Raw genomic sequence first — 27,985 nt, forward strand, 5'->3', positions numbered from 1 at the left:
CCCAAAGAATCAGTTACTAGCTAGCTCGACAGATGGTTTTAATTAAATCAAACATTATTTATTGTTAGAATACTTAGTACAAGCAAAGTATCTATCCAACTTGTTAGGATCTTGAACATCGTATAAAATTGTCTATATTATTACTCTAAAGCGTTAAGGCTTGAAGAAAGCATCACGTCGGCATAATGAAATCAATATCTTGTTTCGCATCGGAAATTTTCGCATCGCGCTGCTGACTGAATCTCAGAGATGCTGGCAGCAGCTATAGGTTGCTTTTTCTCTTCCTCCGCTTGACATTCTCTGAATCCTCCACGGCCAACTTGAATTCCTTGACGACCTCGGGCAGCGTCTCATCCGTCCCGTCCACCGTCCAGTTCTCCAGATGCGGTGGGCGGTGGTGCAGAATGAAGGGATTAATGACGGCCGCCACACCCTGCGCATTGTTGAGGTGAACGTGGTGGGTGCCCTGCACTTCGTGGAGCTCGAAGTGCGGGTTGTTCTCCCTGAGGATGCCAATCACCTCGTCGCTCTGCTCGTCTATGTAGTTCGACTCGGAGCCCTTGATCACGCAGTAGGGCACATTCTTGATGGTCCTGGCCAGTTCAGCGGCGAAGGGAGGACTCGTATGGAACTCCGTGTAGTACTTGCAGCGACCGTCGCGCGAGAAGAAGAACTTGGCCGGGAACTTGGTGGAACGGCTGATGTTGCGCTCCAGGATGTGGCGGCAGTTCTCCAGCTCCACCGAGTAGTCGGTGCCTTTGTACAGGACCTGCTCCATCTCTGTGTAGGTATAGGCCGGCGGCTCCTGGCGCTTGGAATTCGCAAATCGCTCGTCCTCCACAATGTAGCCCTCGATGTTCTTGCGCAGATAGTCGATCTGCGAGGGGGGCTTCCTATAGCGGGTCTTCACTATATCTATGCTGACCAACATGTCGGTGCGATGTGGGTACAGCGAAGCGAATACGAAGCACAGCATGGCGCTCATTGAGTGGGCCATCAGGGACACCTTCTGCCAGCGGTACTCCTCCATTACGCGCAGGATCACGCACAGGTAGTCCACGAAGTGGTAGGCAATCCCCTCGGGCAGCTTCGAGGAGTATCCGTGGCCGGGCAGGTCGATGCACAGCACTCCCAGGTGCTTCGGTAGCAGGGGCAGCAATTTGTCCCACGTGCCCAGGTTGTCCAGCCAGCCATGCAGCGCCAGGATGGGTCGTACCTGCCGATTGCCGTACCACTTGCCCACCACATAACCCCACGGCATGTCGATGCGCACGTCCATGGGCTCCTGAAATGCACAGAGAGAAATTGCTTAGAATAATGTTCACCTAATATCACAATTACAATGCACAACTAAGGTGTCTCACCATTAACGCAACCTAACGTTAAGGCAACAAATCACTACAATATACCTTATTTATATATTATTTTTCCTGGTGTAGGAAAGTACCGAAAAAGAGTTGCATGAGGGAAAAAGTTGGTTGCAAAGAGGTGGTTTTGGAAAAGGGAAGGGGATTTGTCCAGCTTGTTAGCTGTTAATTGCCAGTGGGCAACTTGGTAGCTGCTTTCGGCCCGCTGTCAACCAGTTGGCTTAGATGGGTTTTCAGTTTAGCAGAGGATGCCGAACAGACTGGCCTGGCAGGCAAGAAATGCGCCAATGGCGTTTACCAAACTTCATTTTGGGAATGCTTATTTGCAATTTCCTATGCACCGAACACTTTCGCATTTACAGAGACTCGTTCAATAAAAAGTATTATAAAATTAAATCGGCTGGCAGAATACTTTCATTCAGGCCCTTTTGATGACCCAAGTCATATGGCCATATCATTTATCTCCGCCCGTGCGAACTGGTGCGTATTTCACCATCCCCAGCGATTTGATCAATTGGTTTGCTGGAAAAAGTTGAAGTGCCTGACAACTGAGCGAGTTTTTCGGACGGGGACCAGGTGTCAACTGATGGACAGGAGGCCCCGCAGTGCCACTAGCTGCCTGGGCCACAATTTATCATCTAGTTCTTACTTTGTTTTGGGCTCCAATCGATAAGCGATTGTGTATCCACTGCAATTGACTGATGCTGCACATGCAAACCCCGCAAAGTTCGAACAAATGGATTTTCGTAGTTTGCCACCACAGAGAAACTTTTTCCGAGCTCGGTTTAGCACGGTCGCTCAACTTGAAAATTAGCGCCGAGCACTTTCAACTGTAACGACATTTTCCGAGGGGTAAATACATATATATATATATAACAGAGGGTGAGGAAGATGGAACGGAGAACTTTTAGAGCATCCGCCCGACTGTTTGATGAACTCCTAATGAGCTAGATAATCGAAGAATACTAATTTGAACCCATTAGCGTACACCAAGCAAAAAGCTGGAGTCAAAAAATAAAGATTAATTGGACGGCAAAGTTTCTATTGTATCAGGTGTTTGTACTTTTGCCTTTATATTTACAAGTCCAGATTAATATCTTTATGATATGAAGCCATTATCAGCGCTGTTTTCTAGATCATTATAAGTGTATAAGTGGTTTATGACTAAAGTTTTCGCCCCCGTTACCACTTAACCAGAACAACATTCCGCCGGTAGCTGATGGGTCCAAGTAGACATTGACTTTGATTCCGCATTAGCGGGAATCTTATCAGTTCGAAGAGTCCAAGGCGATAAGAATGCAATTCCGTTCAAAGGTAAGAAAGGCGAAGGGGCAGCTAAACGTGTCTGATCCGTCGATCTATTTAGCTCGATAACAGGACGAGCAAACGTCTAGCAAATCTTTATAATAGACGCCCGCCGGGGATCTAATCAACTCCATATAATTACCTGTTCATGCGTCTCGATGGGGTTGCCTCGACCTTCGGAATTCGATGTCATTTTAGTTGGCAATCTCGGTGAATAATACAATCTAAATCCCAACTAATTCCGACACACGCCGTGTCGGAAAATATATACGCAAGGTGTTGTGGGAAACTTTTCTATTTTTATACTGCACTAACTAAATTAGTTGAACACTAGCGAGATCGAGCCGAAGAGAAGTGCCCGCTAGCGGGGCATAAATAAAACTAAATCTTATTTCGCCAGAGAAGCCGATTAAATCCCAACTGAGGCCGAACTTTAATCAGCGGTGTTTCCAAATCAGAAAACGGGAGAACTGCTTCAAGAGAATGGGAAACGACCCTATAAAGAGACTCTACATAGGGAGAACTAAATAAAGCGATCCATCGAAAGCTTTTGGGGGGAAGATATATGCTTAGTCAGTTTCGGTTGCGATATGGAATGAGAGAGTCTTTATCGGTGAGCGGGGAAAAAGCTCTACAATGTCATGCAGACCTAACTAACAACAAATTTATTATGGATCAAAGGTTAAAAAGTTAAAAGAAACTGAAAGCATTGATTAAAATATATCTGCTGAAAATGAAACAAGTCAACTAATATATGTAATGTCGCCACTTAACTAATTAAGAATGCATCCACTGAAAGTTAACATCTTTAAACAGTATTTTTTTATGTTACAACTGCGCGCACATTAAAAAATCCACAAATTGCGTATAACAACAAACCGTATATAGAAAAAACCTAAGTGACACGCCAATTAAATCAAATTATTGGGTTTCGAATAAACAGAGACCAAGGATAACATTGAAATTACAATGCTCATAACGCAAAATATGTGCTCACCCATATAAAATCGAATATTTACCCAGATAAACATCAATATTTATGGATTTTTCATATTCCAAAAGTGACTATCAAATAATTGATGCAAACATGCCAAACCTCATAATGCCAAACCAGAAAATAAAGCACACTCCAGAATATTGCTTTTTGATCGAACTACGAAGATATGTATGTAGGTAGAAAAAATATTAAACTTTTCATATTTTATTATTAATTTTTATGAGATTGGCAGAAAAAGAGCACTCACGCATTGCACTAAAATGCAAATGAATTCGATTTGTGTGTTCTTTATAGCATTTTTTACGCAGCCAACAATCGGTTCAAAAATTAATAAACGAGCAAATCAATAAATATTTATTTAACTCTCGAGGGATGAGATAAAACTTGGCTCTATTTTGTTGGGCAGATGTTCAAAAAACCATTGGCCTCTTTCGACAACAGTTTACACAATAAATGTGTTTAGTTTTTGCTAAATGGAAACCATTTGAGAATCCTATTGCACTCGCTCGGGGCTGTGGCTCAAATCATAAATCTTCATGGACTGCAAATTGAATGTGTTGCCGCGAGGAATGGCCAGCGACGGTTTCGCGCAGTGCCATAAATAACGAATTGAAACCATAAATCCGGCGATGAAAAGTATGCAAAGCCTTTTTAATTTCCAATGCAATTAAAATGGCAAAGGCTAGGTTACACTATTCACGATACACGATTCAGGATCAGAGGCCAAGCGAAATGGTTGGTTGGCCAAGAAAGGAAACACCCGTGCGGTGTTTAATCAAATGCATCTGCTGCTGACCAAGTGGCGGAATCCCGAATCCTGTTAGCACCTTATCGACCCGCTCGGCATTTGGGGGCTCGCAGTGAAATCAAATTACGCTGCAGCTGCATGCAGCCCCGGTCACAGGACATAGTTCACCTGCCACACGACGCCCCTCTTGCCACTAATGACATTCGAATGACATTGGTGGATGCAGGCGAACTTGGCTAATGACTCCGGATCCCCTCCGGCGGCATTGCCTTGAATGAGACCAAATTAACATGTGGTTTCGAAACTGGAACTACATTTAAAGCTACTTTTGTTAGCTCTTTTTAATGTGTTCATTACAGTTAGTTTTCAAATTCATTTCGTTCAACTAATTTTTGAAATCGGGTCAAAAGTATCTAAGCGGAATGACAGCCTTCATCACGGAATCATTTGCACGTCTCGCTTGGCCAAAGATTTGCACTTGGTATTTTCTGGATTTATGCCAAAGTAAAGGCATTGGTGGTGCCTGCCACGCCCATTAGTGACGTGTTCCGCCCTAATATTGTTGCTGCTAGGTGCAAAATGCAAAGTAATGGGCTTTGAAAATGCCTGCCAAGCAAGCCATAGAATCCGGCAAGCAGGTCCAGTCGAATATGTAAATACCCTTTAAATGCATTGGAGGTTAATGTTGGCAATTGGTAAATTCTAGAGGATAGTACCTTCTTTCTAACTAACTTAGTTACTAAACGATAATTAGTGAGTCATGTAATCTAATTGGCTGCAAATAGGGCATATAATCGTCGTTCTTCGGCAGTTCGGCCTGGCATCCTGCATTCTGAGCTCCTGTTTTCTGGTCTGGCCTTTTGTCTGGCACTCGAGTGAAAAGCTTTTGTCGGCGCATGGAAATTTGACGGAAATTGTTTGGTCTGATGGATGCAGCTGCAGATGCACCTCGTTCTCGGACTCCCGATCCTGTTCCTTCTGCTAGTTTGCCTGCTGTGTACCTTTGGCTAATGGTCTCGTCTGCCGCGTGCCTCTCTGTTGGCTGTGTCAATCCTTCAGCTAAGTAAGCAGACAGTTTTTAGCATTATGGTCAGTTGAAAGGCCATAAACTGGCCTGTTCAGCTGAGTGTTGTCTAACCGAATGAAAATGGCAATTTCAATAGAATTTAAGCCTGATTCTTGCTGTCGAGCGGGAAGCGAGGATTACGCCAAGCGAAATAAATGCAAATCGCATTAGAATAAATTTTGGCTGCAACTGCAGAATAATGTCCTTAGAATGGCCAACCTAGACGGGGCATCTCGAGCGGCGAACTTTGGCGTCAGGTAGCCCAGATAGTGAAAGGTAAATATATATATTCGTAAAAGCACTTTCAGAAAAGTTCCTAGCCAAAATTCACTCGTGACTTTTCAAAATATGCAAAACAAGCTGCCTTGTGAACAGCTAAAATCATTGAAGACAACGAACTATATCCTTAAAGTGGCATATAAATATGTGACTGCGAGTTTTGGCAAGTGTAACTCGCAGCATCATTACTCTAAAGGAGCATGGACCCCGGCACATTAAAAGCCAGTTGAACTTTTTAATGCATAATTTATTGTAGGACTGACTTGGCCACGGTTAACTAACTGAGAAACAGCCAGCGGGGCAAGCAAGCAGGTTAAAGCCAGGCGCACTTTTTGTTGACTTTATTTTGTGTTTTCTATGCGCAGCGCGGAAAATCAGTTAGAACAATGGTTGGGATGCAGATCGGTGGCGCATCATAAATATTTATGAAAAGCTTGGCCGGGCACGTAGCACCGAAAGCATCTCATGTAGAAACACCGTCGAATGGTAGCCCAAATTTATTGTGCGTCCTTGCCAAACTCATCTTTAATGCCGGCACATGCGGCACGTATAAATATTGAGGCGAAATATTTATCTGCAATTGATTGTTGATTTATTTTCGGGAGGAAATAAAATAATATACAGGAGGAGAAATGTGGCTAGAATGAATGGTGTTCGTGGATTTATGTTGGGCAATATGAATTCAAGTCTACTTATGATGTTTAACTCATGAAATATCAAAATAAAATTCATCTTCTGAATATCACCATAACTATGCATAAATGTTTGCACTGTCAAAACTTTAACGATCAAGCAATTGAATCAAAGAGAGAAGAGATATTTTCTTTATCCCAATCATATCGTCATCTGTCTGCAACTGTCCAACCATTTGGTGCTTCCCTCGGTGAAAAGTTTTCAGATTTGTTTGCGTGTTTCGCTGGGGCAAAGTGAAGTTGCAAAACCAAATCGGGCGATCCGAGTCACAACTATCAATTAAACTAATTAGCTTGATTTCCCAGCAGAGTTGCCCGACCGAAGGGACACGCCCAAAACTTTCGCCTTGGCTCTCGGCTTCCTTTTGGGCTGCGGTTGCGCTGGAAAATTCAATCAGCGCGTGCAGAAAAACGCAATCAAATGATTAAGTCAACAAATGATGGCAAATTGCTGGGGCCGCAGCTGGTGCCGGACTTTTGGGATGCACTGTGTGCGGAAAATCGAAGCCAGAAAGCAAAAAGTCGCCGCAGCGGCCAATGAGGTTGTTTCAACTGAGGTCTTTCTCAAAACTTTGCTCAGCTTCTCCTCGGGGATTCCCCTTTTTACCAGAGTTTTTTTTTTTTTTTTGTGACAGCAGCAGAGCGCATTTTAAGCAGGTGAAAAGCGAAAGAAAACTTTTAGTTTTCTTAATGAGTGTGGTACTTTGGCTATTGATTAAATGGAGGTTGCTGCCAGCTGTTCTCCCATCTTCTTTTTCTGCTGTCCAACATATTTTAGCCATTTTTATGGCCCAGCCTGCTTTTTGGTTCACATTCAAATTCAATTGACTGGGCGTGGCACGTGCTACAGGGTACATATCTATCCATCTATATCTATATCTACTAGTGAGTGTGTGGATGCCTCCTACGGCATATTTATTCCCTTTTTTTGGTTCGATTGCCTGGCAGGAAATTTATTTATATTCAATTTGTGAATTTATGCCACTTTTTCTGCCGGGGAAGATGGCGACAATGCCGGGGGAAATTCACTTTGGTGCAGTTGCATCAATGGGGCAGGAAGCAGGCTATGTGAGAAGTGCACTAGGCGAAAATGTGTCGGGGATTCGGGGCTCGGGGGCAAACTTGATGGGCTTACTGAGAGCTAAACGAGTGGATATTCTGATAAGAGGATTTCGAAGAGATTCTAAGGAGCAGATTGTTGAAAAATATATTTAAAAATGATTTAGATAATATTATGCCAATGAAATATTGGTAGATGGAAGGATGAATAGTAAAGCATAAGAACCCAAAAGACTAACTTCTTGATTATATGCACGAATTTTGATATTAAGATGAAGTGAAACTTATTGACATGCAATAAGAATGAAGATACTTTTACTTGCAATATTTGTTTATGGAAGAGAAGCAGTTACAATGTAGCATTGGAAGTATAGTCATACAAATGTGGACTTCATTTTAGCTTGAAATTTCTCGCTGTGCCGCACAGGACCTTTGTTAGCATCTTGCTCAGACTTGCCGTTCCGTGGAAGGAAACTTAATGCTGTATTTACGGCCACAGATGCAGATACTTCTGCTGATGGTCCGTTCGTTGCCTGTCGTTGAGGTCGATACCGAATGGATATATTTTCCGCAAAATCATAAACACATTTGGTCGCTGCCGTTCTGGCTGATTACCTAATCTGAAGGACTAAATGCTAAATGTACCATTACCTGGTAGTTTCCTAAGGTACAGTTCTATCCCGTGAAAAACCAGCGGTACCTACTGGTCTACCTAGCCATCCAACAGAAGGTACTTAGGTAGAGGAAGGTTATCTGGGTATAGTATATATAGTGCGATTTGGCTGGGAATCCTTCATTCCGTCGATGTACTTCCACAGCGATAGTCAGCCCCGAATCGTCGTCCGTTGAGAGCGTGAGTTTTTGAGTCTGTGATAGTTAGACCCAGTGCCAAGTGCCCAGGATGTTATTCCTAGCGCCGCGCAAACATCTGTTTGCCACCAACCTGATCATCCTGCTGATGATCTACTTGATGCGCAAGTGCCTGCAGCTCTTCTGCATCATCGAGAACCGCGCCGTTCATCCGGCCGAGGAAGAGGAGAAGGAGGTCAAGTTGCCGGAAAGGGAGATCCTCCAGAAGCGCCGCGGCGGCTTCACCATCATCCCAGCTGCCATGCACCAGAGCATGCACGGCTTCGGCTACGGCGAGGGTCACTACCAGATCTTTGTGGAGAAGAAGGAGCGTAACCTCCCAACCAAATCGCGCCTTAACGCGGCCACTGCTGAAGTCAAGCTGAATCCCAATTAGTTAGTTGCCCGCGACCAAAGGGAACCACTGACATCCCAGCATGTCAATGACAATGTGCCAATTGAGCCCAGCAAAGCAAAATCAAACCCAATCCACAAATATCCCTCTACATCCAAGTCTTCTTCAATAGTCTAAATAATATCTAATGCATGGAACAACAAACACTTATTTTGTACAGTCATCAAAGCGCATTATTGGCCATAATAAAAAATGAAAAAAAATAGTTTTTATAGTTTCGTTAAATTCCTTCTCTTGGATGTGATTATGCACAAAATTTTCGCTTAGTTCTTATTAAAATGTTTTACTTGTAGTCAATTTTGATTGACTTTAAGGTGATCTGCAACTGTTCTGCTTACTTCGATTTTTACTTTGAGGCAGATTTCTATAGCGACTGAAACGGATTTTATTCCACTTGAAAAATGATATCCTGCGGAGGAGACGTCCTCGCTGATCGCGTGGGTGTTGCAGCAACATTAAATGGCCCCAAATTTATCACAAAGTAGCAGAACGCCCATGGAGCAGAAGAGGATGGGAATTGGGGATAGGCGGAGCTGGAGTTGGAAGATGGGACTGACTGGCAGCAGCAGCAACAATGTCAGACAATATGCTGAAGTAATTTGCAAATACTCTTGCCAAAAGGGGCGCAAGTAAGGTATATGTATTAATATGCCCTAAATTATTGAATTAGTTTAATGTGGCACTATATTTAAATTATGAGCGCAATTAATTATTAGTAGTACATAGTTTGTATTTATCGTAAAGCTAATTTACATTTAATAATGGACGCAATAACATTTTATATATTTCTCGCTGTATTTATTATTGATGTCATCTATTACGTTAATTGGCATTAAGCGTATGTTAATTAGGTTATTCATTAATTGTGCAACTATGATTGGTTGAATTTTCAATTTATTTGGACGGTGAAGTTCGGCACCTGTTCTATTTACCTTCCCTGAGTTTTCTGTTACTCTATGGTAATAATATGGCTCAGCATTACCCAAATCCCCAAAACTTGTGTAGGGTTCTTAATCCCCCCTTTGTCAGGGCATTTCCAGGTTGCCACTAACAGTGGCCCACTTCCATTGTTCGGCATTGGCCAAGATAAGGACGACGGAGATGGCAGGACGGAGATGGGAGGAACAGGACTCGGCTCGAGCGCAGCAATTGTTAGCAAATCTATCATCATCATCTGGCTAAGCACGTGTCTGTAATGCGTGTGTGAGTGCCTGTCTCTTTCTCCCGCTTATGCCCGTCTCTTTCACCCGCTTATAGCCGTCTCCGTCGCTGCTAAGCTGGTTGTAGAAGCGGAGACAATGTGTGAGCGTGCAACATTCTCTGCATTGCATTATAAATGAAGGAAAATTTTTAAGTTGTAAGCTGCATCATCAGCGCTCGAGCTGCATATAAATTATCCCGCCAAATAAAGCATTCATCTACATCCACATCCACCAAGCCACCCAACCACACGACATTATAGTCGTGATTGTTATTGCTGTAATTCTAATTCCATAACTATGTGGCTCTGGGCATTATCCATACGCCATGTGGTGTCGCCCATACGCCCTGTGGAATGTGCGCTCCTCGGCAGCTGTTGATGTGTAAAAATGAAATGTCAGTCGGATAAGCGCCCACAGGCTTCCTGGACATAATGAGGTGGCTCCGAGAGGATAACCCACCCATATCCCATCGACACCGCTGGACACTTTTCTCACCCCTTTGCCCGCTACGTGCTCCAGTTTTTCCATCTGTGGCTGTGCCCGCATAAAACGTTAAGCTCTGATGTAAATCATGTCGCTATTGTTAGTTCCGTAGTTTTGTGCGCTGCTGGACTCATTATAATTAACAATTTATAAAGCGTTAATCCACATACACTGGCACCAAAACCCTTTGGCTATCCAACACAAGCACAGCTGCTGAGCACTATAAGAAATTAGACCTTTTCGTACTTTTTGTATGATTTAAAGAGTAGTTGTGTGCATATGCAACTACCACATTTTTACTATCGTCTTTAGCTATCTAATCCTGATGTTTGCAACATTTGGATAAAATATGTTAAAATTCGTTGTGGCTTCCCATTTTTGAAGTGTACAATATCCATTGACGGTAATTTGCCAAGGCAGCCAAAAGAGCATGTTCAGCAACAGCTATAGCAAAATCCAGCCAAACAAACAAGTCAGAGGCGTGTGGTAGCAGGAGGGGGCATTGGATGAGAGTGAGTAAGCAGCTTTCATTGCTGGAATCCTCTCGTATCCTGCCCTCCATCTTCAGCTCCATCCGCGATCCCCGCCCTACCGTCCTGCCGCCCAACTGCTCCACTGCTCCACTGGCACGTCGCGCGCATTAAGAAGATGAGCTGCATTTTTCATGCATGTGAAGTTGAGATTGCAGATGCTTCTCCTTCTCCTTCGCCCTCGTCCTTCCCCCTCATCGAGCCTTGCTCATTTCGTTTTGGACTGGCTTTTAGCTGCTCCTCGGCATCTCCCACTGCGGATGCATCCGCATCCTTCCCGCTCATCAGCGTCATTTGTATTAATTGCCCAAGCATTTTGCTCCGCGCAATGTTACCAAAAATGATAGGGGACTCTATTGTCATTTTGTTTGCAACAGTTTTCCTGAGCTTCCATTTTGCGGTTTCCTTATTTTTTTACATGACTTTTAATGGGTTTTCTCTAGATCTAAAAAATGTAAAACGAAAGCTCTTTTTGTTATATGTATATAGTGAGAAATGTCGGCAAATATCAAACACCATGGCTCAATCCCACTCACTTTCGTTGCACAATCCCGTGCAACTATTGACAGTTTTTCCGCTGACTTTTCCAACAAATTGCCAATTTAGCAATCCGCCAACAGTTTGGCAGCCACTGGCTCAATACTAGTTAAGCCGCATCGACTTTTATGGACGTTCAATTAGTGGCTCAATCGAGGGAAAAACAGCGCGTTCGATTGAATTTTATTGAGTCTTTAATTGATGCCATACACGCTGGGATTGCACATTTTCCTATGGCCAAACAATAGTAAAAGCGACTGTGGAAAATTTCGGCAAATTCCTGCACTCACATGGCAAGGATAATTAGCAAAGCAAACAGCGGATGGGGAAGTCATGTAAATGATTTGCGAAATGACAGCAAATTGCCGTACTTCCTTCCTTCCCCAATTGAAAATGGCTTGAGGCGGCTGCGGAAAAGCAAAGAAACCCATTTCAAAACCGTTCAGCTCTGAATGAGGCAATTAAGCGGCGCTAATGAAGCGGCGGCTGCCACAAAATTCGAGTTGCATTTTAAGAGCACAAAAATTCAAATGAAATGCCAACTGCAAATGCACAAATGCAAACAAAAAATGCTGGGATAAACTTTAATCAAATTGCCAAACGAGGCGAGCGAAATAAAAACCGGTAGCCATGGCATAATAAATAAATATTCGATTTTAAATCAACCAAAGTGGAGCAAAACAATATGCAACAGAGGAAAGTAAATTAAAATTCGATGAAATTACCAGCGCTAGTAAATGCAATAAAAATACATATATTTAAATCGGTATGAAAATGCATATGAATATACAGTAGCATTCAAGCCAATAAAATGTTTGAATTAGTATTTAAAAATAAATATTTCTAAATCATTTAAATGCAATAAGTAGCCTCGGTGTGATTTATTCTTATTTCTATCAATCATATTAAAGCTTCAAAGATTCCCTAGTATTTTGAACGCTACTGTTTATATTTTAAGCGGCTTCCCGAGTCGATATATGTGTGGCCACAGAAAGACACACACAAAAACCGAGCCACAATGGCTTGTGCTCATAAATAAAGTAATTAAATTAAATAAACCTCAAAAGAACATCAGTCAGTCGGAGTCGCGTTTCAACGAAAGCCGCAAGACACATGGCATGCCTTACGAATTAAATATTAAAAATCAATTAAGTGACACTAATACCAAGGAGTATTTTAAAATGTGCTCCCTGACTTTTCAGCAAATTTATTTAGTCGACTCACTTGTCGTCGAAGCGGCGCCAAAGTCCTGCCACCATAAACACATGTATGGACATTGCGCATACGCCGTGTGGTCGGCGGTGCGCGGAGGCCAAACCAGAAATGTTTATTACAAGCCACTCAATAAAGTATCGAAGGCCTATAAATTGCGCTGCCGATAATACGATCACATAGAAATGCCGCACAGTGCGTAGCGAAAGTATGCAAACAGCACTTATTGGCTGACACAGTGTGCGCATTGTGGTGCCAGCTTTCGGCTGGCACTGTCATGTCCGCTTGGCTTGGTAACTTTCAACTCGTTACGACTCGCCTCGTTGTGCTGCATGCAAATGGAAGGACTACTGCGAGCAGGACTGCCGTGAGGATTCGTTGTGACTGCGCTGACTTGGCTGGCTCCTGCTGCCAAATGGGTCAAAGTGGCAGTCAGCCAGGCGACCAAAACGTTTGCCAAGCCCAGTGCATCGCACACTACACTACCACAACATTTTATTTCAAAATTGTTGTTAAATTTATTTTCAAAGTATAACTAGAAGAAAGTTTATATCTTAAATGCTAAGTGGAATAAATTATATTTTTCCAGAACAAACTTTCTACTGCTGCATGCCATTCTAACATTTCCAAATGCTCACATGGAATATAAATTATAATAAACATTAATTGTTGTATTTAAAAATGTCTATTTTATTCAGAGTGTACAGCAGCAAAGTATGCAACACAAAGAGCTGGTAGAGAGCGAAATTGTGCGCGCTAAATTCGAAATCAAACAAAAAAAAATGCAAGTAAATAAAGCCGAGCTGTGTGTGTGCGACTGCGTGGAGCCAAAGGCAAATGTGAAGATGCAGGGTCAGGGGTCAGGGGCTAGGCGCTAGGGTCTGGGGTCACGGGTATGGGTTGGAGATGGCGGATCAAATGTTGGCTCAAACAACCGCACATATGAGCACACACCGAGGCGAACCGCTTGGCCAAACATTTGTCCAGCTTACCCAGACTCACACCCGGATCCAGAATCCGTGCCCTTCCAAACCCTCTGGCTTGTAGGCACGTACAAATCCGATTTGCTCAATTCAAACAGCGTGAGTTTCGGACGGAATGCATGCGAATTATTTGCTGATATTGCCCGCAGTCGTCGCCACCATCCATCCATCCGCATCCGCATCTGCATCCGCACTCGCATCCGCATCGCCTTCATTATAGGCATCATCATCAGCAGCCGGGAGGCTGGATGGCCATGTTTATTCCTCTTTATGCCCGACTGTCCCTGGGAATGTTTATATAATTTTAATTAATTTTCTGCGGCCAGCTTAAATCTTCATTGCTCCGGAGCAACGTAAACCGCAGACGCTTTTCCCTTAAGCCACCAACTTTGCTTTCATTTTAATTAAAAATGCGTTTTAATGCGATTTCCCCTTCACGCCGCTTCCCTGCGCAAGTTCAAGGCGGCGGTTGCATTCCGATCGGGAAATCAGAGAGTCATCAGTCCAATGCCACAACTGTTGCACTTCTGATGGCTTCAGATGTGACAAGCAATAAATCGCATAAAGCAGAGCCGGAACATGCCAGCAATTCCATTAAATTTCGAATAAAAATTCAAAACAAAGCTCCTGCACACACAATGCGCAATCAAAATGAACGACAAATGCCTGGCACACATTGCAAATATTTTCCGGGCACAATTTCCTCCACACCAAACTCCCCCTGCCTTCTCCGGCAATCTGTGCCACATTCGAGACCCCCAAAAGCCACATGGACGAAGATTGAATGCACTTTTTCAGCGCACGCTCGGACAATCTCGGAGTGACGCATGTGGCCCCCATCTCTGTGGCTTCTCTGCATATGATTAACCCGCACAACAAAGTTGAGATACCCCCAGCACATTGTTGACAACTTGGCTGGAGGAGTCAGGAAAAGCCAGGAAAATTTAAGGACTGCAGTGCTTTATGTGGAACATTTTAGTCAGCTTGCCAGCAAAGAAATTAAGTTGCTTGCGAAAATACCAGGAATATGCAGGAACAGATTATGCAGGGCAAGTTTATGAGTCCACACTCAGCGAAAAGTGTTATCCTTGCAGGGACATAACATTGTAATCCTCATCTTTTTATTTGTATTTCGGCTGCAGAACTCCCCCTTCCATAGTGATATACTTAGTACTTAGAACTACGGAATTCCTAGATTTTGACTTTTAGAAAATGTTCCCAGTGCAGACGAACGCGTTTTGAGTGCGGCATTAGCTCTCGTTATTATCGCCCAACTTTTATGTTCCGGTCCAGTCACCCCAGCTCCGCCTCCTGCAGGACCCAATAAACACATAGTTCCCAGGGTCTGGCCGTGTCATAAATTGCGTGTACGCCATGTGGTACGCTTCTGCAGACAGTGCAGAGATAGCCTTAACCCTCTGCATTTTTTACGCTGCAAGTGGTGCAGCTTGTAAAAAAGACACAAATAACTGGGGGCAAAAAAAAAGGGCTAAAGAGCTAACGTGGCATTGACGGCACCGAGTTATGCCCATTTTGACAAGAATTTTAATGATTCTGTAACAACCATTTTCATATCATCAAATGTCACATGACTACTTCGGTCTCAACTTTTCAAATGCAAATCAAATGCATTCGATGCAGCTTTTATTCAAATGCCTGTCTCAATTGCCACATCAATTATACCGGATCAAATTGCCATAAAGTGTCTTCAATTTTCAATGTTTCTTGGGTAAGCTACGCACCTTTTTAATTGCCTTTAAGTGTCTTTATTTAACTACTCAAATATGCAATGGCCAATTATGTTGTCACAGGTTCTTATACTTTTTCCTTTCACCACAGAAAGAGGAATATAATTGATTGAAACGAGACTGGGAGTTATGCTTAAACAAGAACCACTGACCTATCAATACATATAACTCTATTATTTTATTTATTTGCAACCGAGCAACGATAGAACAAAGTTTTAATTGCAAAAAGCAAGAGAAACTAAGGCAATCCTTGACTTCAGTCCCCAGACAAGTCAAGTCAATAAATATTGAACTCGAGGCGGAAGCAAGTTCTGTTTCGAAGTGAGTTTTATGTTGCGTATAATTAGAGTGAGTTCGGCCCCAGAGATTAGTTGGGGTTTGCTCATTGATCCGGGCGATGGATCCATTCTAGTTAATTTGGCCCAACGAAAAGAGGGGCGTGGCAGCCGCAGAAGGTCGAAGTAATTGAGATTGTAATCGTTACTTATTGTGCGTATTGGTGGTTCACAGCTCGGCATTCACTGTCCGTTTTCCCCGCCCGCATTCATTTCTCCGGGTGTGAAACTTTTCCGAGCATTAAGTTATTAAGCTGTTTGGCTCTGATGGTCAAGCTGTGTGGCCCGGCTTACATCGCATATTGAAATATGCTGTAAGCAATTAATAACACCACTCCCGCCCACTTTGGCCATCCACATTCCGGGGGCCAAAGATCGAATCGATGCCATCCGCACCATCGATGTGTGCAAGTAAGCGTTTTCAATGCCATGGCACGTAATAATCACAATGAATTGCACTTGAACAGTCCAAACAGTCGACCCTGTGCGCCTGAGAGTATGCAGCATTCCATGGCATTAGCAATAGAGTTGACCGGTTGGCTATTTTCTAGCCAGAGGTAACAAAGCGAAGTAAAGTGGACACAATAAATATAATTTTATATACGATTTTTATATCATAGTTCTATGTCTGGTTAGGTTTTTAACTTTTTGGGTATTTGTTTCTTTTATCAACTTTTACCCATTGTCAACAACTCTGATTAGCAGTGGGTTGATTGAGCGGGTGTTTAGAGGGCGTGGCTTAACCCCCTTACGCCGTGAGCAGTGTCGTGAGGAACGTTTTTCAATATCAGACAAATAGACAACGAATTACATTGTAAGTAGCTCACGTGCCCTGGATTATGCGTGATATGCCTGGAAATTACTTCATTAGCAGCCGCAAATGGCGCTCTGCATTCTAAACAAGTGTGCAAAAACTGTAGGGGAAAATGGGCGAGCAGAAAATAATCCATGGAAGGGGGGTGGAAAACCAACCACACAGACACAAGGATTGTCACTTTTTATGCAAAGCAGCAGAGCAAAAAATTGGCAAACACAGAGGTCACACGATACAAAAGGGAAAAACTAGAAATGCGAGACGGTGCGAGGGGGCGTGGCACTTAAATGGCATTTGAAATGCGCTTAATAATCAATATTTTGAGGCGATAATTGTGTGCGTGTTTTGGTTTTATTTAACCAACTGTGCGAACATGTTATTGATAATCAGCCAAAGATATTTAAAGGTTGCAGTTTCTACACGCACTGATTTCCCATTTGAAATCAAATACTTACGCAAGCTAACAACAGAAGCACTCAAATAAAATAAAATATTATACCATCAGTTAAACAAGGAAATAAAGTCACACGACACCTTCAAACGAGTCATTTCAAACGCAAACTGCAATCATTAATTTAAACTTGGGATTCGTTTTCCATAAAGTTTGTCACGACCAACGGGCGCAAAATTAAATCAAAAGGCAGCCGGAATTATTTTCCTCGATTTTTTTTTTTTTTTTTTTTTTTGCAGTTTTATCCGGTCAATTTACGCTGGAAAAACTGCACACGGCCAGGCGGCAGGAAAATATTGAAGATAATTTGCGGCTTTTGATTGTGCATTGGATTTGCGCAAATTAACTCAATTCATGGCCGCTCACATGGCAATTTAATTAACTGAACAAAAACCGAGAGTGAACCTTTAACAGGATCCGGCTTTAATTAATTTGCATGGAAGAGATTGGCCAAGTTGAAGACTTTTCGTAAAACTTTGGGGAAACAAAAACTTTTTGCACACGCACACCCAGCAGTCATGTGGAAGAGGAATTAATAAGCTGCCAGCCATTTCGTATGCCACGAACATTGCAAATCTATGTAAATGCGCCGCATGTGGCGTATACTTAATGTGCCTGACATGCAATGTTCGGCACTAGAAGAAGCAGCTGCAAGAACATTTATAACATTGTGTTAATGCGACTTATGTGACAGACCAGTTAATTACTGCGTACCGAAAACACTGCTTGACTGTTCGCACAATGCCACCGAGTTTCCCCCAATTTTCCGCATACATTTCCCATCCATTTCCCGCACCCGCTGGGCGTCCTAACTGGGAAATGCTTATTAATGGCATCGCTCTAGATGTTTACTTTGCCAAATGTTTCACTGCGAAGTGTTTGCCCAGCTCTTTCTTATACAGATATGCTCGTATACTCGTATATAATTAAATCTAGCTCTTGAAGCGAGCTAAAAATATTTATGGAATGCTCGTGGCGCAATGAACTTAACCTAAGTGGCGGCGAGTATTTATCCCGACGAGCGTTGTTTATGGAATTTCAAGAAACCTTTTTTTAAAGAATTCTAGAAAGTGCTGGCCTAATGAGTGACCCCTGGGGTGTACTGGTCTTCCAATTACACTGCTTAGAACCTGATCTACTGCCTGAACTTTGACCTTACGAGCAGGCTTAGCCGCAGCCTCCAATAAATAAATCATCATTTCAATTTTTCGACGAAGACGAGGACTGCCAGAGATGGCAGATACATTAAGGAAACACTTGTAACTATGCAATTTAAAACGACAACGCAGGGTCTTGATCCAACGACAACCGGCCATAAGGAATGTCAAAAGTTTTATAGCAACAACATGAAGTGGGAAGGAAAATGGAAGTCTAACAATAACAACAAACAAATTCAGGCAAAAGGCCAAATCCTGCCGCCGGTCAGCAGTCAGCAGGGAGCAAACGGGAAAAGGAAAGGACCCGGACAGGACAGGAATTCCTGGGATAGAACTCGGCGCTACGGGCGCTAAACTTGAGCATAATCACATAATAAACATTTGCCATGCCAGCCCCGAAAAAAAGGACAGTCGGAGGTTTTCATTAGAGCGGGAAAGCAGCGGAAACGGAAACGCAAACCGAAACCGACATGATAATAAATATGTGGGGCAAAGTGTAAAAAATAAAAGCGCGACAGCCGAATTCAAGATAAACAAAAGCGCGAACAGACAAATATGCATAAGTGCACTGCCAAAAAATCACATTCAAAAACGATCAAATTCAAGATTCAGCGGGGATTTTGTTTTTCAAAAACTTCGAAGCTCTCAGTATGCTTATACTGCATATTAAATGTTTTTCTCTAAGTGCTTTTTTAGGCAGGGGCGGCACACACGCATGTAAGCAACCTCGAAATGAGATATACTTAATGGTCGAAATTAAGCGCGCCTGAATGGTCGGATTTCCAAGGCCAGACGAGACTGTCAACCAGTCAGCCAAACATCCAAACAGTCGGCTTGGGCATTGCTCTATTTTCCAGGCATTTTCACTGATTTTTTCACGCTTAATTTCCGAGCCTCCCCAGGCAGCTTGTGGTTTTATGTGCTCTATTATTTTTAATTTCTTTCATATTTTCCGCACTCGTTTTTGTGGTTTAAGGACATGCGTAGCGTCCCTTTTATGGCAAAAGTTTGTGATTGTTTTGGGAATTAAACTCCAGGCATTCAATTTGATTTAAAGCCTGCACCACTAGGCGTATGATGAATGTGGCCCATAGCGGCCCACGCAATTTCTTCAGCCAAAAGTCAATAAGTTGGCAGGCATAAATTGTGGAAAAGTTTGCCGACTGGGCAGCCGTAAGTCAAAAGTTGTCTTATCCCGTTGAAATATGGCCCACGTCCTGCTCATTTGACTAATTGCAGCTACCCTCGCCTCGATTCAGATCTTATCCCGACCCAAGTCCTCCTCCTTTGAGTCGTTCCTTTCGCTGGCACTTAGTTGGCAATCGTTATCCGGGAAATGCAATTCGGTATCGTGTCGGGGAGACTGCCTCGCCGTTTTAGGCCAGCCCCTCCGTTGTTGCCTGCAAATCTGCGAAACGTTGCCATGTTATCCTTGACTCGCCTTTGCTGCCAAAAATCCTTTTCGTGCCAAAATGGAAAGAGGAGCAGCTGGCAGGGGCAGCTGGCAAAAACAAAGGCCGGGAAATTCGTTTATCGCGCCGCAAAATTGTTTTCGTTTTTGTATACACAACACATAATATATATTTTAGTTAGTTTGCACTCTCTATTTCCCAGCCGCTTTTGTCTGCTTTTAAAGTGTTATAAGCAAACGAAAAGTGCCAAAGTTTAGAAAACCGAAGTTTTAATTGCACTCTCAGTTAGCAAAAAGGTTATTTGTTGTCAATTAAATTGCGTTTATATGATTATTTATAAATTGAACAATGCACAAAGAGGTTGTTATAAATGAATTGCAGATTTTATAAATGCATATTGAAACATGCAGAATACCCATTAGGAAATATTAGCACTTAACATTTTTTCTATATTTTCTGTTAATTAAAATCTAATAAAATATCTCACGTAGCTTCAAGATTTCGGAATACCTTTAGTTTTATAGCGCTCTATTGCGAGAGTATAAGAAAATTGAGTTTGGCTTAAATTATGCCTGGTCTTGGCGCCCCAGACCGAGTAAAACGGAGGCTAAGGCCACGCCCAAAACGCCCCCTTAGCGACTGCAGCAAACAGTTTCACTTTTGATGGGCCAAAAACAGCAGCAGCAGCCAGAACAGAACAGAACAGAACGGTACAGCAGCCAAATGTCATTTTAGCCGCCTTTTTTTTTGGCCCTCTCTCCCGTCTCTGTAATTTATGAGCTTGCGCCTCAAGTTGTGGGCTACACCACGTAGCCGTAACATTCTCATGCCAGAGCCACGAGTCCGTGGTCCGTAGTCCAAAATCCGGGGAACGAGTAAAAGTCCGGAATCGAAAACACGGAGTGCAGCAGCAGCCACTGCAGCACCGTCGGCTTATCGCCATTGTCTGGGCCAACCTTGATGTGGTTTTCCCCCCTTCAGCTACGATGCTGTCTGGCAGTTTATGAAAACTGCAGCGGCTGTTTGTTTGGATTTTCCTCTCTCTCTCTCTCTCTCGCACGAGGGAAAGCCACCTGCAGGCCGTTGGTCACCCAGGAGTGCAATGTCCTTGTTTATGCGGTGACACTCGCTGTCTATTCGGCAGTTGTTGTCACACGAGGAGCCGCAGCTCCTGCGGCGCTTGATTGAATTGTGTCCTTGTCATTGCATGTCCACCGTTTGCCAAACAGCAGGATCATGCAGCATGCAGAAGGATCAGGTGCAGAGGTGCAAAGCAACAGCAGGAGGGGTCGCCCAAAGTTTAATTAACTTTTTTAGCACAATTGCTAAACATGTTCTCGCGGCTGCAGCCATTTTTAAGCCCGGAGTGGTAATTTTATTTAATTACTTAGGCTTTAAGGTGGGTATATGTAAAAAATAAAGAACTCTACAAGTAACGAGCAAACACATACATAACAACTTGTTTTCGATTTGTTAAACAAACTAACGATTCAACGCCTTCGCGCATTCACCCCAGGGAATGATTAATCGTGAGTAAATATCCCACTTTATTAGGGAACTTTCTCGAGCCAAACTCTGCTTAACCCCATCGAAGTCGTCCCACCCTAAGCCCACGCAATCACCCATAAGCTGCCGTGTTCTTTTGGCCCACTGTCAAGTGACTCCAAATGGCAGCAGCGGCTTTTGACAGCTGCAAGCCCGGAGCTCCGACGGTATTACAACTGACAGCTGGCGTCTGATGCGGTTTATGTTAAAAGGCGCACCATTCAGCCATTCGCCAGCCAAGCCCACACATGTGCGCACTCACACCGCGAATTTATGTTTATGTTAACAAAGTCGAGCCATTCAAGTGGCAAGCCAAAACAAGACAGCCCCGAATGGGCTGAAACCACATAACAGCCGAAAACCCCACACCCATTCATGTACCCGACAGCCACCAGCTCCATCCAATCCACCTGCCCTCAGATGAGATGCAGTCATGTGCACAATGCCGAAAACATTGTAACCGAGCGCGAGGTTCAGAGATAACAGCGACAACTGCTGCTCCTTCTTGATGACGACACACTCAAAAAACAGGGCTTCTAAAGTATATTTACCAAAAATCTTGTTTTATAAATGGGATTTCTTTATTTGTACGCGAAATCTTTAGGTTTATGCTAAAACAAACATACTTGCTGAGGCGCGAATTCTTTAGAATTGACAGTTTGTTCGCTTGACGGTTTAGAAAATACAATGGACACAAAATCTAAGGTTAAAATACAACTACAAATTACCGAACCACTTATTCTGTCTTTGGCGGGGTCTCTTCATTTGGTGGAGCCTCCTCCTCGTCAGCTATACTTCCGACCAGGCTTCCTTGGGTTTTTCTCTTGCTAGCCTCCGCGGCATACTCACCAAATGTGAGATTTATGTCGTACGGAGTGCGCCGGAAGATGTTCGGAGGAGTGTAGTTGCTCTGTATGGGCCAGAAGAGACCGTCCTCGTCGGGGGAGAAGGGTACCCGGCCGTAGAGCCAGGCGAACTCTCCCAACTCGTAGTAGAATCGTGTGGATGCCAAAACCAGTTCGATGCGCTGGATCTCGGGCAGGTGCTTCCGGAACACCTCCACCGGCAAGTGTTCGCTTAGGATTGAGCTCTTGGACTTTGACTTTGGCATATCGTCCTCCATGTCGCTTTCTCGCGTGGAGATCCCGTCCGGATCCACTTGCTGACCCTCCGAGAGCAGCCGGCAGATGGTCAGCAGCTTATCCTTGATGATCAGATGCTGTTTTCCCATGAGATACTCATCGGTGGGCGTGGAGGTGGGGAACTTCTCGTTCAGAAAGACGGAAGGGATGCGGCGAAACATAAGTTCTTTTGTATAGAGCTCCTGCACGTGATCCTCGATCTGGAAGACGCGATTCATCAACCAGAAAGTCTCACAGCAATCGGCCAGGGCCCGTGTGAAGCATCCGATCATGTCCTCGGAGGACTCCAGCATCAGCATGCTGTATTCGCCCATGTGGAGAAACAATCCGCACATGGGATCCGGCGTGATGGCCAGCGCCTTGCACTGCTTATGCAGCTCCTGCAGGCGCTCGCTGAAGATGGCAAAGAAGTCCTTGGGCTGATCGGGTGCTTGGGTGTCCATTTCCAGTTCCTCCTCTTCGACAAAGTCTTCTTCTGGATCGTCTTCACTGAAACGGAACATGTGGGTAACTACTTCTGCAGTTTCCGTCGCACCTTCTTCCGGTGCAGGAATGGGCGCTGGATCCGCCGTCGTGTTCATGGGCGATTCCGTTTCAGTGTTGTCGAAGATCACATCCTCCATGAACTGTATGGGCGCCGCTTCATCTGGTTCAGGCTCAGCCTGTTCCACCACCGCGTCGGCGAGCAACTCCTCGTTGGACACAACTGGCGTCAAGTGGCAGTTCTTGGCCAGGATAAAGATGCGCTGATAGAACACGGAGGTGTCCATGTCCGCTAGCTCCATGTCCACGTACTCCACCAACGACTTGCGCACCTGGAAGGTAATGGGTCTCTTCAAATTGAAAATGGTGTGCCGGGTCATCCTGGTCGTCCGCGACTGCCGCTGGCGGGCGGCTATGGAAGCTTGTTTGACATTGATCCGGTGAAAGGACATCTTGGCGGGGTGTGACTGCTCCTGTCGGGGGTCGAGAACACACTCCCAGGGTCACCGGGGTCTACCAGGAATATCGATAAAGCTGTTGTTTCTGGAAATTTTGATGTTGTCTAGCAACTAAGCGGTTGCTTAGACTGTTATCGCTTACGTTGCTTTTTTGCTCTGGAATGAATAGAAGAAATCAATAAATAAATAAATAGAATCAAGGAACTGCCACCAATTTAAGTCCCACTAACTCCCTCTTGTATCTTTAAAATTTTAGGAAAATAACTCCTTTTGAAAAATGAATGATCGTAAATTACAATCTTATCACATTTTTCTCTCAGTGCCGACTCATACACAGCACACTCTTGCTTGTTTAATGTACATGTACAGCGTTATTACCTAACCATTGTGCAAGTACTTGGGTCGCTGCTTCAATTATTATTATCATTCGTTTGAAATCTAAGGCTCTGCTCAGCCACTCGCCTTTGTTTTGCTCGGCTTTTAGTTTAGCTTGGCTTTTGCTTTTCAGCGAGTTAATTTATTCATGGCGCATTTATGAGCATAGTGATTTCCGGCAGCACCTACACTTGCCACCCACCAACATCCCGCCCGCAACATCCGACATCCAGCAACAACCTTAGACGAGGACGAAAAGGGAAAACTTCTTCATCAGGAGCCCAACTCGTCCTTCGAGTTTTCCTGCTCTCTCTCTCTCTTTGAACAATTTGAAACACTTGGGCATACAATATGTTGAAATGATAATGAGGCGAAATTGTTTTTTGACTCGCTCCCAGGTGTTTCTGTTTCTCTTTCCGCCCCACCTGGCTTCAAAGGATGTCTGAGCTGTGCTGATTATCCTTACCCGCCAGGATTCGCCTGAGTGGCCTCGCCCGTTTTGGCCGTTTAGTTTATTGACTCCAAAAGTTGCGTAGCAATTTGCCGCAATGTTTTAATAACCAAGTGGTTTCGTTTTCCGGACTAATAAGATGGAGTTTTTAAGAGCTCATCAGATGTGCTTAAGAACTTTATTCTAGAATCAACGAATTTTATTATAAAATGCATATGCAAGTGAAGTTAGAAGTTCAAATAGTAACCTTAATTTAATTCGCTTGGCGGTGAGCTCTGTAGCCTAAAAACAATATTATCTTTCATACCTGACCCACAAAGTCAGTTTGAAAAATACGACTTTTGGGTCAAGTGGTTTTCACTCAACCGTTGATTCTTTGCTCGCTTTATTAGTTTAAGCTTTCCCTTGGGCTTTCACTTTTCACTTTTCCAGCTCGCCTAGTTTCACTTTCGTTGCCATGCAAATATGCCGGCAACATCGATTTGCCTCCGAGATGTCGACATGCCACGCCCATTTGTCACAGTCGCCGGCAGCGTTGATTGCATCGAAGTTCTTAGTCAATATTTGCCGATTTCAATGAAATGAGAATTTGACATGCAGGCAAACACGGCAGACGACGTCATGCCGATGTATCCAATGGATCCTATGGAAACGATGGCTCCGATGGAGCCGGCATTCCATGGGTGTCCTCTTCGAATGGCTGAAAGCGGAGAGTATCTGCTGCCAGGAGGAGACACTGTGCCGGCATAGACTCGGTTGCAGATGCAACTGGCAGCTGCAACAGGAGGAGGGCAAACACGGGCTGACTGACTCCATGCCAAATTGAGGCTGGGTGGCTGGCTGGTTGGCTTGGGTAAATTAATTGCGATCTATGTGCCTTGGCATTTTTGTGTGTGGCCAAGTGATTGATGTCGTGAGAGGAGTGTTTGCTGTCGTTACCTTTGTTTCTCCAGAAAAATGCAAATTGTTCATCCAAACGATGGCAACCTAATACGGTCTTTAATTGGACATTCAACGCCACGGGCTATTAACACTCGACAGTTGGCTTAGACTCCAAACATTGAACAGTTTTAAAGGATGTTTAAAATATCTAATTAATTCAGCAGGAGTTGCAAAGTAATAAGTGATTACTAATAACTGCATAGTTGCAATGAAAATGCAATTCCACACCCAAATCCCCACCACTTTACAACACATTTCGATGGGCTCATCCTGTTTATCCCAATTATGAACTAAATCCGCCGCACGACATCACCCTGCTGCGGTATCAAAATGCTGAATAGTTTGCGATAAATTCAATTAAAATTGTAAATGGCTGGCAAACAGAATAGAACTTTTGCTTTTTACAAAATTAATGACAGCCCGGCAGCGAAAATTGTTCTAGGCAATTTTAAATTAATTCAATTATACGGGGCATCAGCAGCAGCACAAGTTCGGCCCTCGATTGCCTTTGCCTGACTGGCAGAAAAGTTCGTCCAGGTGCGATGATAAAATTTAATTGTTGTTGCCCGAATCCTTATTTTGGCAATGCAATTAAATGCAATGACAACTTGGCGGGGATGGCGGGGTGGTGCGGACAGGCCGGTCCTTACCGATTGGGAAAAGGATCTCTTAGCCAAGGCTAATCAATTAAGCCTTGGCAACGAATCGAATCTTGGTCCACATTGTGCATTGCTTGAGTGAATCGCTCGCCCGCATTTCCAATTAATGGCAGCTAATTTATTTGAACTGCCCCGAAAATCAATACAATGGGCCCGAGTGAAAGCGTACACGGAGAAAAACAAGTTGTCTGCTTAAAATATATATTCTAGTATCAACTTCCAACCACAAATTCAATATAAATGGAAGTCTTTTTCTTTGCAAAGCTATTAAGCATGAAATTGCAAACTTTTTGGCCTGTGCATCGAATTCCTCATCATCGTAGCCAATGGCCCCAGGGATCTGATCTGGATCCGCTGGAGTTCGGGGCAAATGGAGGCGGCGGGTGGCAGCTCAATTATATTTTTATTTATGCGCCAACATTCGCGCACTTAACAAAATAGCATCCGGCTGGGACCGAGGCATCCCTTTCTGACAATGGAATTTTATTGTTTCGCCAATGTAAGCAAATTCGGTGGAAACTTTTTGTGGGCTCTGGCGAAAGGATGGGATAGCATAAATAAAGTTATGTATTTGATTATGAAACCGGCGGATAGGCTCGTGCTGTGTGACCAATGGATTCAATTGCTCGGCAATCTTTTATGGCCGGGACAGACAAATCATAAAACGAATGGAGGCCCACAATGGCGGCCAAAGAAAGCCTTTTATGAGCCCAACTCGGCTTTAAGTGAAAGTGTCCAGTGAAGTGTCCAGTGTTGGTGAAAAGCATGTCGAATCGAAGGGCATTTTATTTCTCTGTTAGGATTAACCACACTTGAAATCCCTAGAAATGACCTAAACCATATTGACTTTAACCCTTTTCACCTGAATCGAATGAGATTTTGGCGAGCACTTGAGGCACATGTGTTTCTTTTGTTCCCATCTGAGAGAACCTTTTCCCCAACCCCATTCCATCTCCTGTGGCATTCCAGAATGTCACTTCCGGTTCTTAAGTGTATTTCTTTGTGCCTCTGTGTGGGTTGGCCATCCAGGACACACATTCCACACATTTCTTTTTCGCCTCTCGCTGGTTGAGATTTTTAAAGCCTCTTCGCAATGAAATAGCTCGAATATTTAGTTTTTTGTTGCCACAACTGTTTGGTTGCAATTTTCTCGAATAAGTGTTGGATGCCCATGTTTCGCATGCTTAATTGCAATGCCAGCAGCAATTGGCATTTGAAAAGCAAACGAGGCCAGATAACAAACAGCAGTTTCACAATTGTATTTACACAGTGGCAGTCAAGAAATCAGCAATTTAGATGGGACATGTTTTTTTATGCATTTTTTTCAAATAATTGACTAGCATAAGTTAAAATATAGAAATATTTAGGGATTGAGACTACTTGAAATTTCTCTTACTCAGTGCCAATATTCGCACCACGACTGTGTCCAATTTATAGCTATAAAAAAGTACAATTAATGCTGAAATACAGTTGCAATAAAATTGTATTTCCTCCACGGGGACTCCCCGCCGACTTCAAACAATCGCAAAGCTTGATTGAAGCACTGCGATACGGGGACAAATGTATACGATTTCGTAGTTCTGTGGATGTGCGGGCAAATATCAAACAATTAAATTACACGCCAGAATGAAAACGAAACGAAACGAAAGCGAAAAGTTGCACACAAAACTCTATCCAAAGTGAACTCAATTTGCTGGCATCTAAATCATTTTTAATTTGAGCAGCAACAAAAAAAGCGTTTTATTTTCCCAACAAAGTGCAGCTCAAACCGTAGCATATTTAACAATAACAAAATGTAGCATACATTTGAGGGCCGCCTGTGGAATGGAAAGTGAGAGAAAGAATGTTATTGTGCGAGAGCACACTTTTCCGCGGCCCAAAAACAAAAGCGGCGAACACAACGGCAACGGGGAAAATGCAACACACTCCCTGCAACTTTTCCAACCCCCATCCCCGACGCACTCCCACCATACCATTACACGCTGCTGCACAATTATTCAAATCTACGAGCCATGGCTGCGTTGCACCAGCGGCGGGTTAAGGGTCGCAGGGGTCAGGGGGGCGATGGGCGGAGGTTGCAAGGTTGCGAGGCCACAGGAGAGAGCAGCAGAAGCTGTCATCCGTTGAAAGGTGGCAAGTACCCTGTATGGTCCGCGATTTTGTTTAACATGAAATTAAGGATACAAATTTTAAAATGTGTTTATACTTTGTACAGAAGAATAAATATAAGTGTACATTTAAAGAGACTTTGTTTATATTACCAAATATTTTCTAGAGGGTATCACCTGA

The 27,985-nt window shown here is 43.6% G+C and overlaps 3 protein-coding genes across 6 annotated transcripts; 1 reads left to right on the plus strand and 2 right to left on the minus strand.

The window, feature by feature from the left end:
* Nucleotides 1-34: 34 nt before the first annotated feature.
* On the minus strand, nucleotides 35-3,096 carry CG5707 (uncharacterized protein). Of its 3 annotated transcripts, none has more exons than NM_001259635.2 (3): nucleotides 2,815-3,096; nucleotides 2,017-2,197; nucleotides 35-1,285 (listed from the first exon to the last, which is right to left on the minus strand). In NM_001259635.2, the coding sequence occupies exons 2-3, from the start codon at nucleotides 2,077-2,079 to the stop codon at nucleotides 263-265; spliced, it is 1,086 nt and encodes a 361-aa protein (NP_001246564.1). In that variant the 5' UTR covers nucleotides 2,080-2,197; nucleotides 2,815-3,096; the 3' UTR covers nucleotides 35-262. The 3 variants fall into 3 exon arrangements, with proteins under 3 accessions (NP_001246564.1, NP_001246563.1, NP_652065.1); NM_001259634.1 differs by lacking the exon at nucleotides 2,815-3,096 and adding an exon at nucleotides 2,554-2,598; NM_143808.4 differs by lacking the exon at nucleotides 2,017-2,197.
* A 4,791-nt stretch (nucleotides 3,097-7,887) lies between these two features.
* CG8960 (uncharacterized protein) lies at nucleotides 7,888-8,964 on the plus strand. Of its 2 annotated transcripts, NM_139441.3 has the most exons (2): nucleotides 7,888-8,270; nucleotides 8,332-8,964. In NM_139441.3, the coding sequence occupies exon 2, from the start codon at nucleotides 8,415-8,417 to the stop codon at nucleotides 8,757-8,759; it is 345 nt and encodes a 114-aa protein (NP_647698.1). In that variant the 5' UTR covers nucleotides 7,888-8,270; nucleotides 8,332-8,414; the 3' UTR covers nucleotides 8,760-8,964. The 2 variants fall into 2 exon arrangements, with proteins under 2 accessions (NP_647698.1, NP_728719.1); NM_167937.2 differs by lacking the exon at nucleotides 7,888-8,270 and having other exon boundaries at nucleotides 8,306-8,964.
* A 12,783-nt stretch (nucleotides 8,965-21,747) lies between these two features.
* Nucleotides 21,748-23,378, minus strand: CG15878 (uncharacterized protein). Its single transcript, NM_139442.1, has one exon. It carries the CDS (start codon nucleotides 23,261-23,263, stop codon nucleotides 21,923-21,925), a length of 1,341 nt encoding a protein of 446 aa, NP_647699.1. The 5' UTR covers nucleotides 23,264-23,378; the 3' UTR covers nucleotides 21,748-21,922.
* Nucleotides 23,379-27,985: the final 4,607 nt, after the last annotated feature.

This window comes from Drosophila melanogaster, chromosome 3L (assembly GCF_000001215.4).
Source record: "Drosophila melanogaster chromosome 3L".
NCBI lineage: Eukaryota > Metazoa > Arthropoda > Insecta > Diptera > Drosophilidae > Drosophila > Drosophila melanogaster.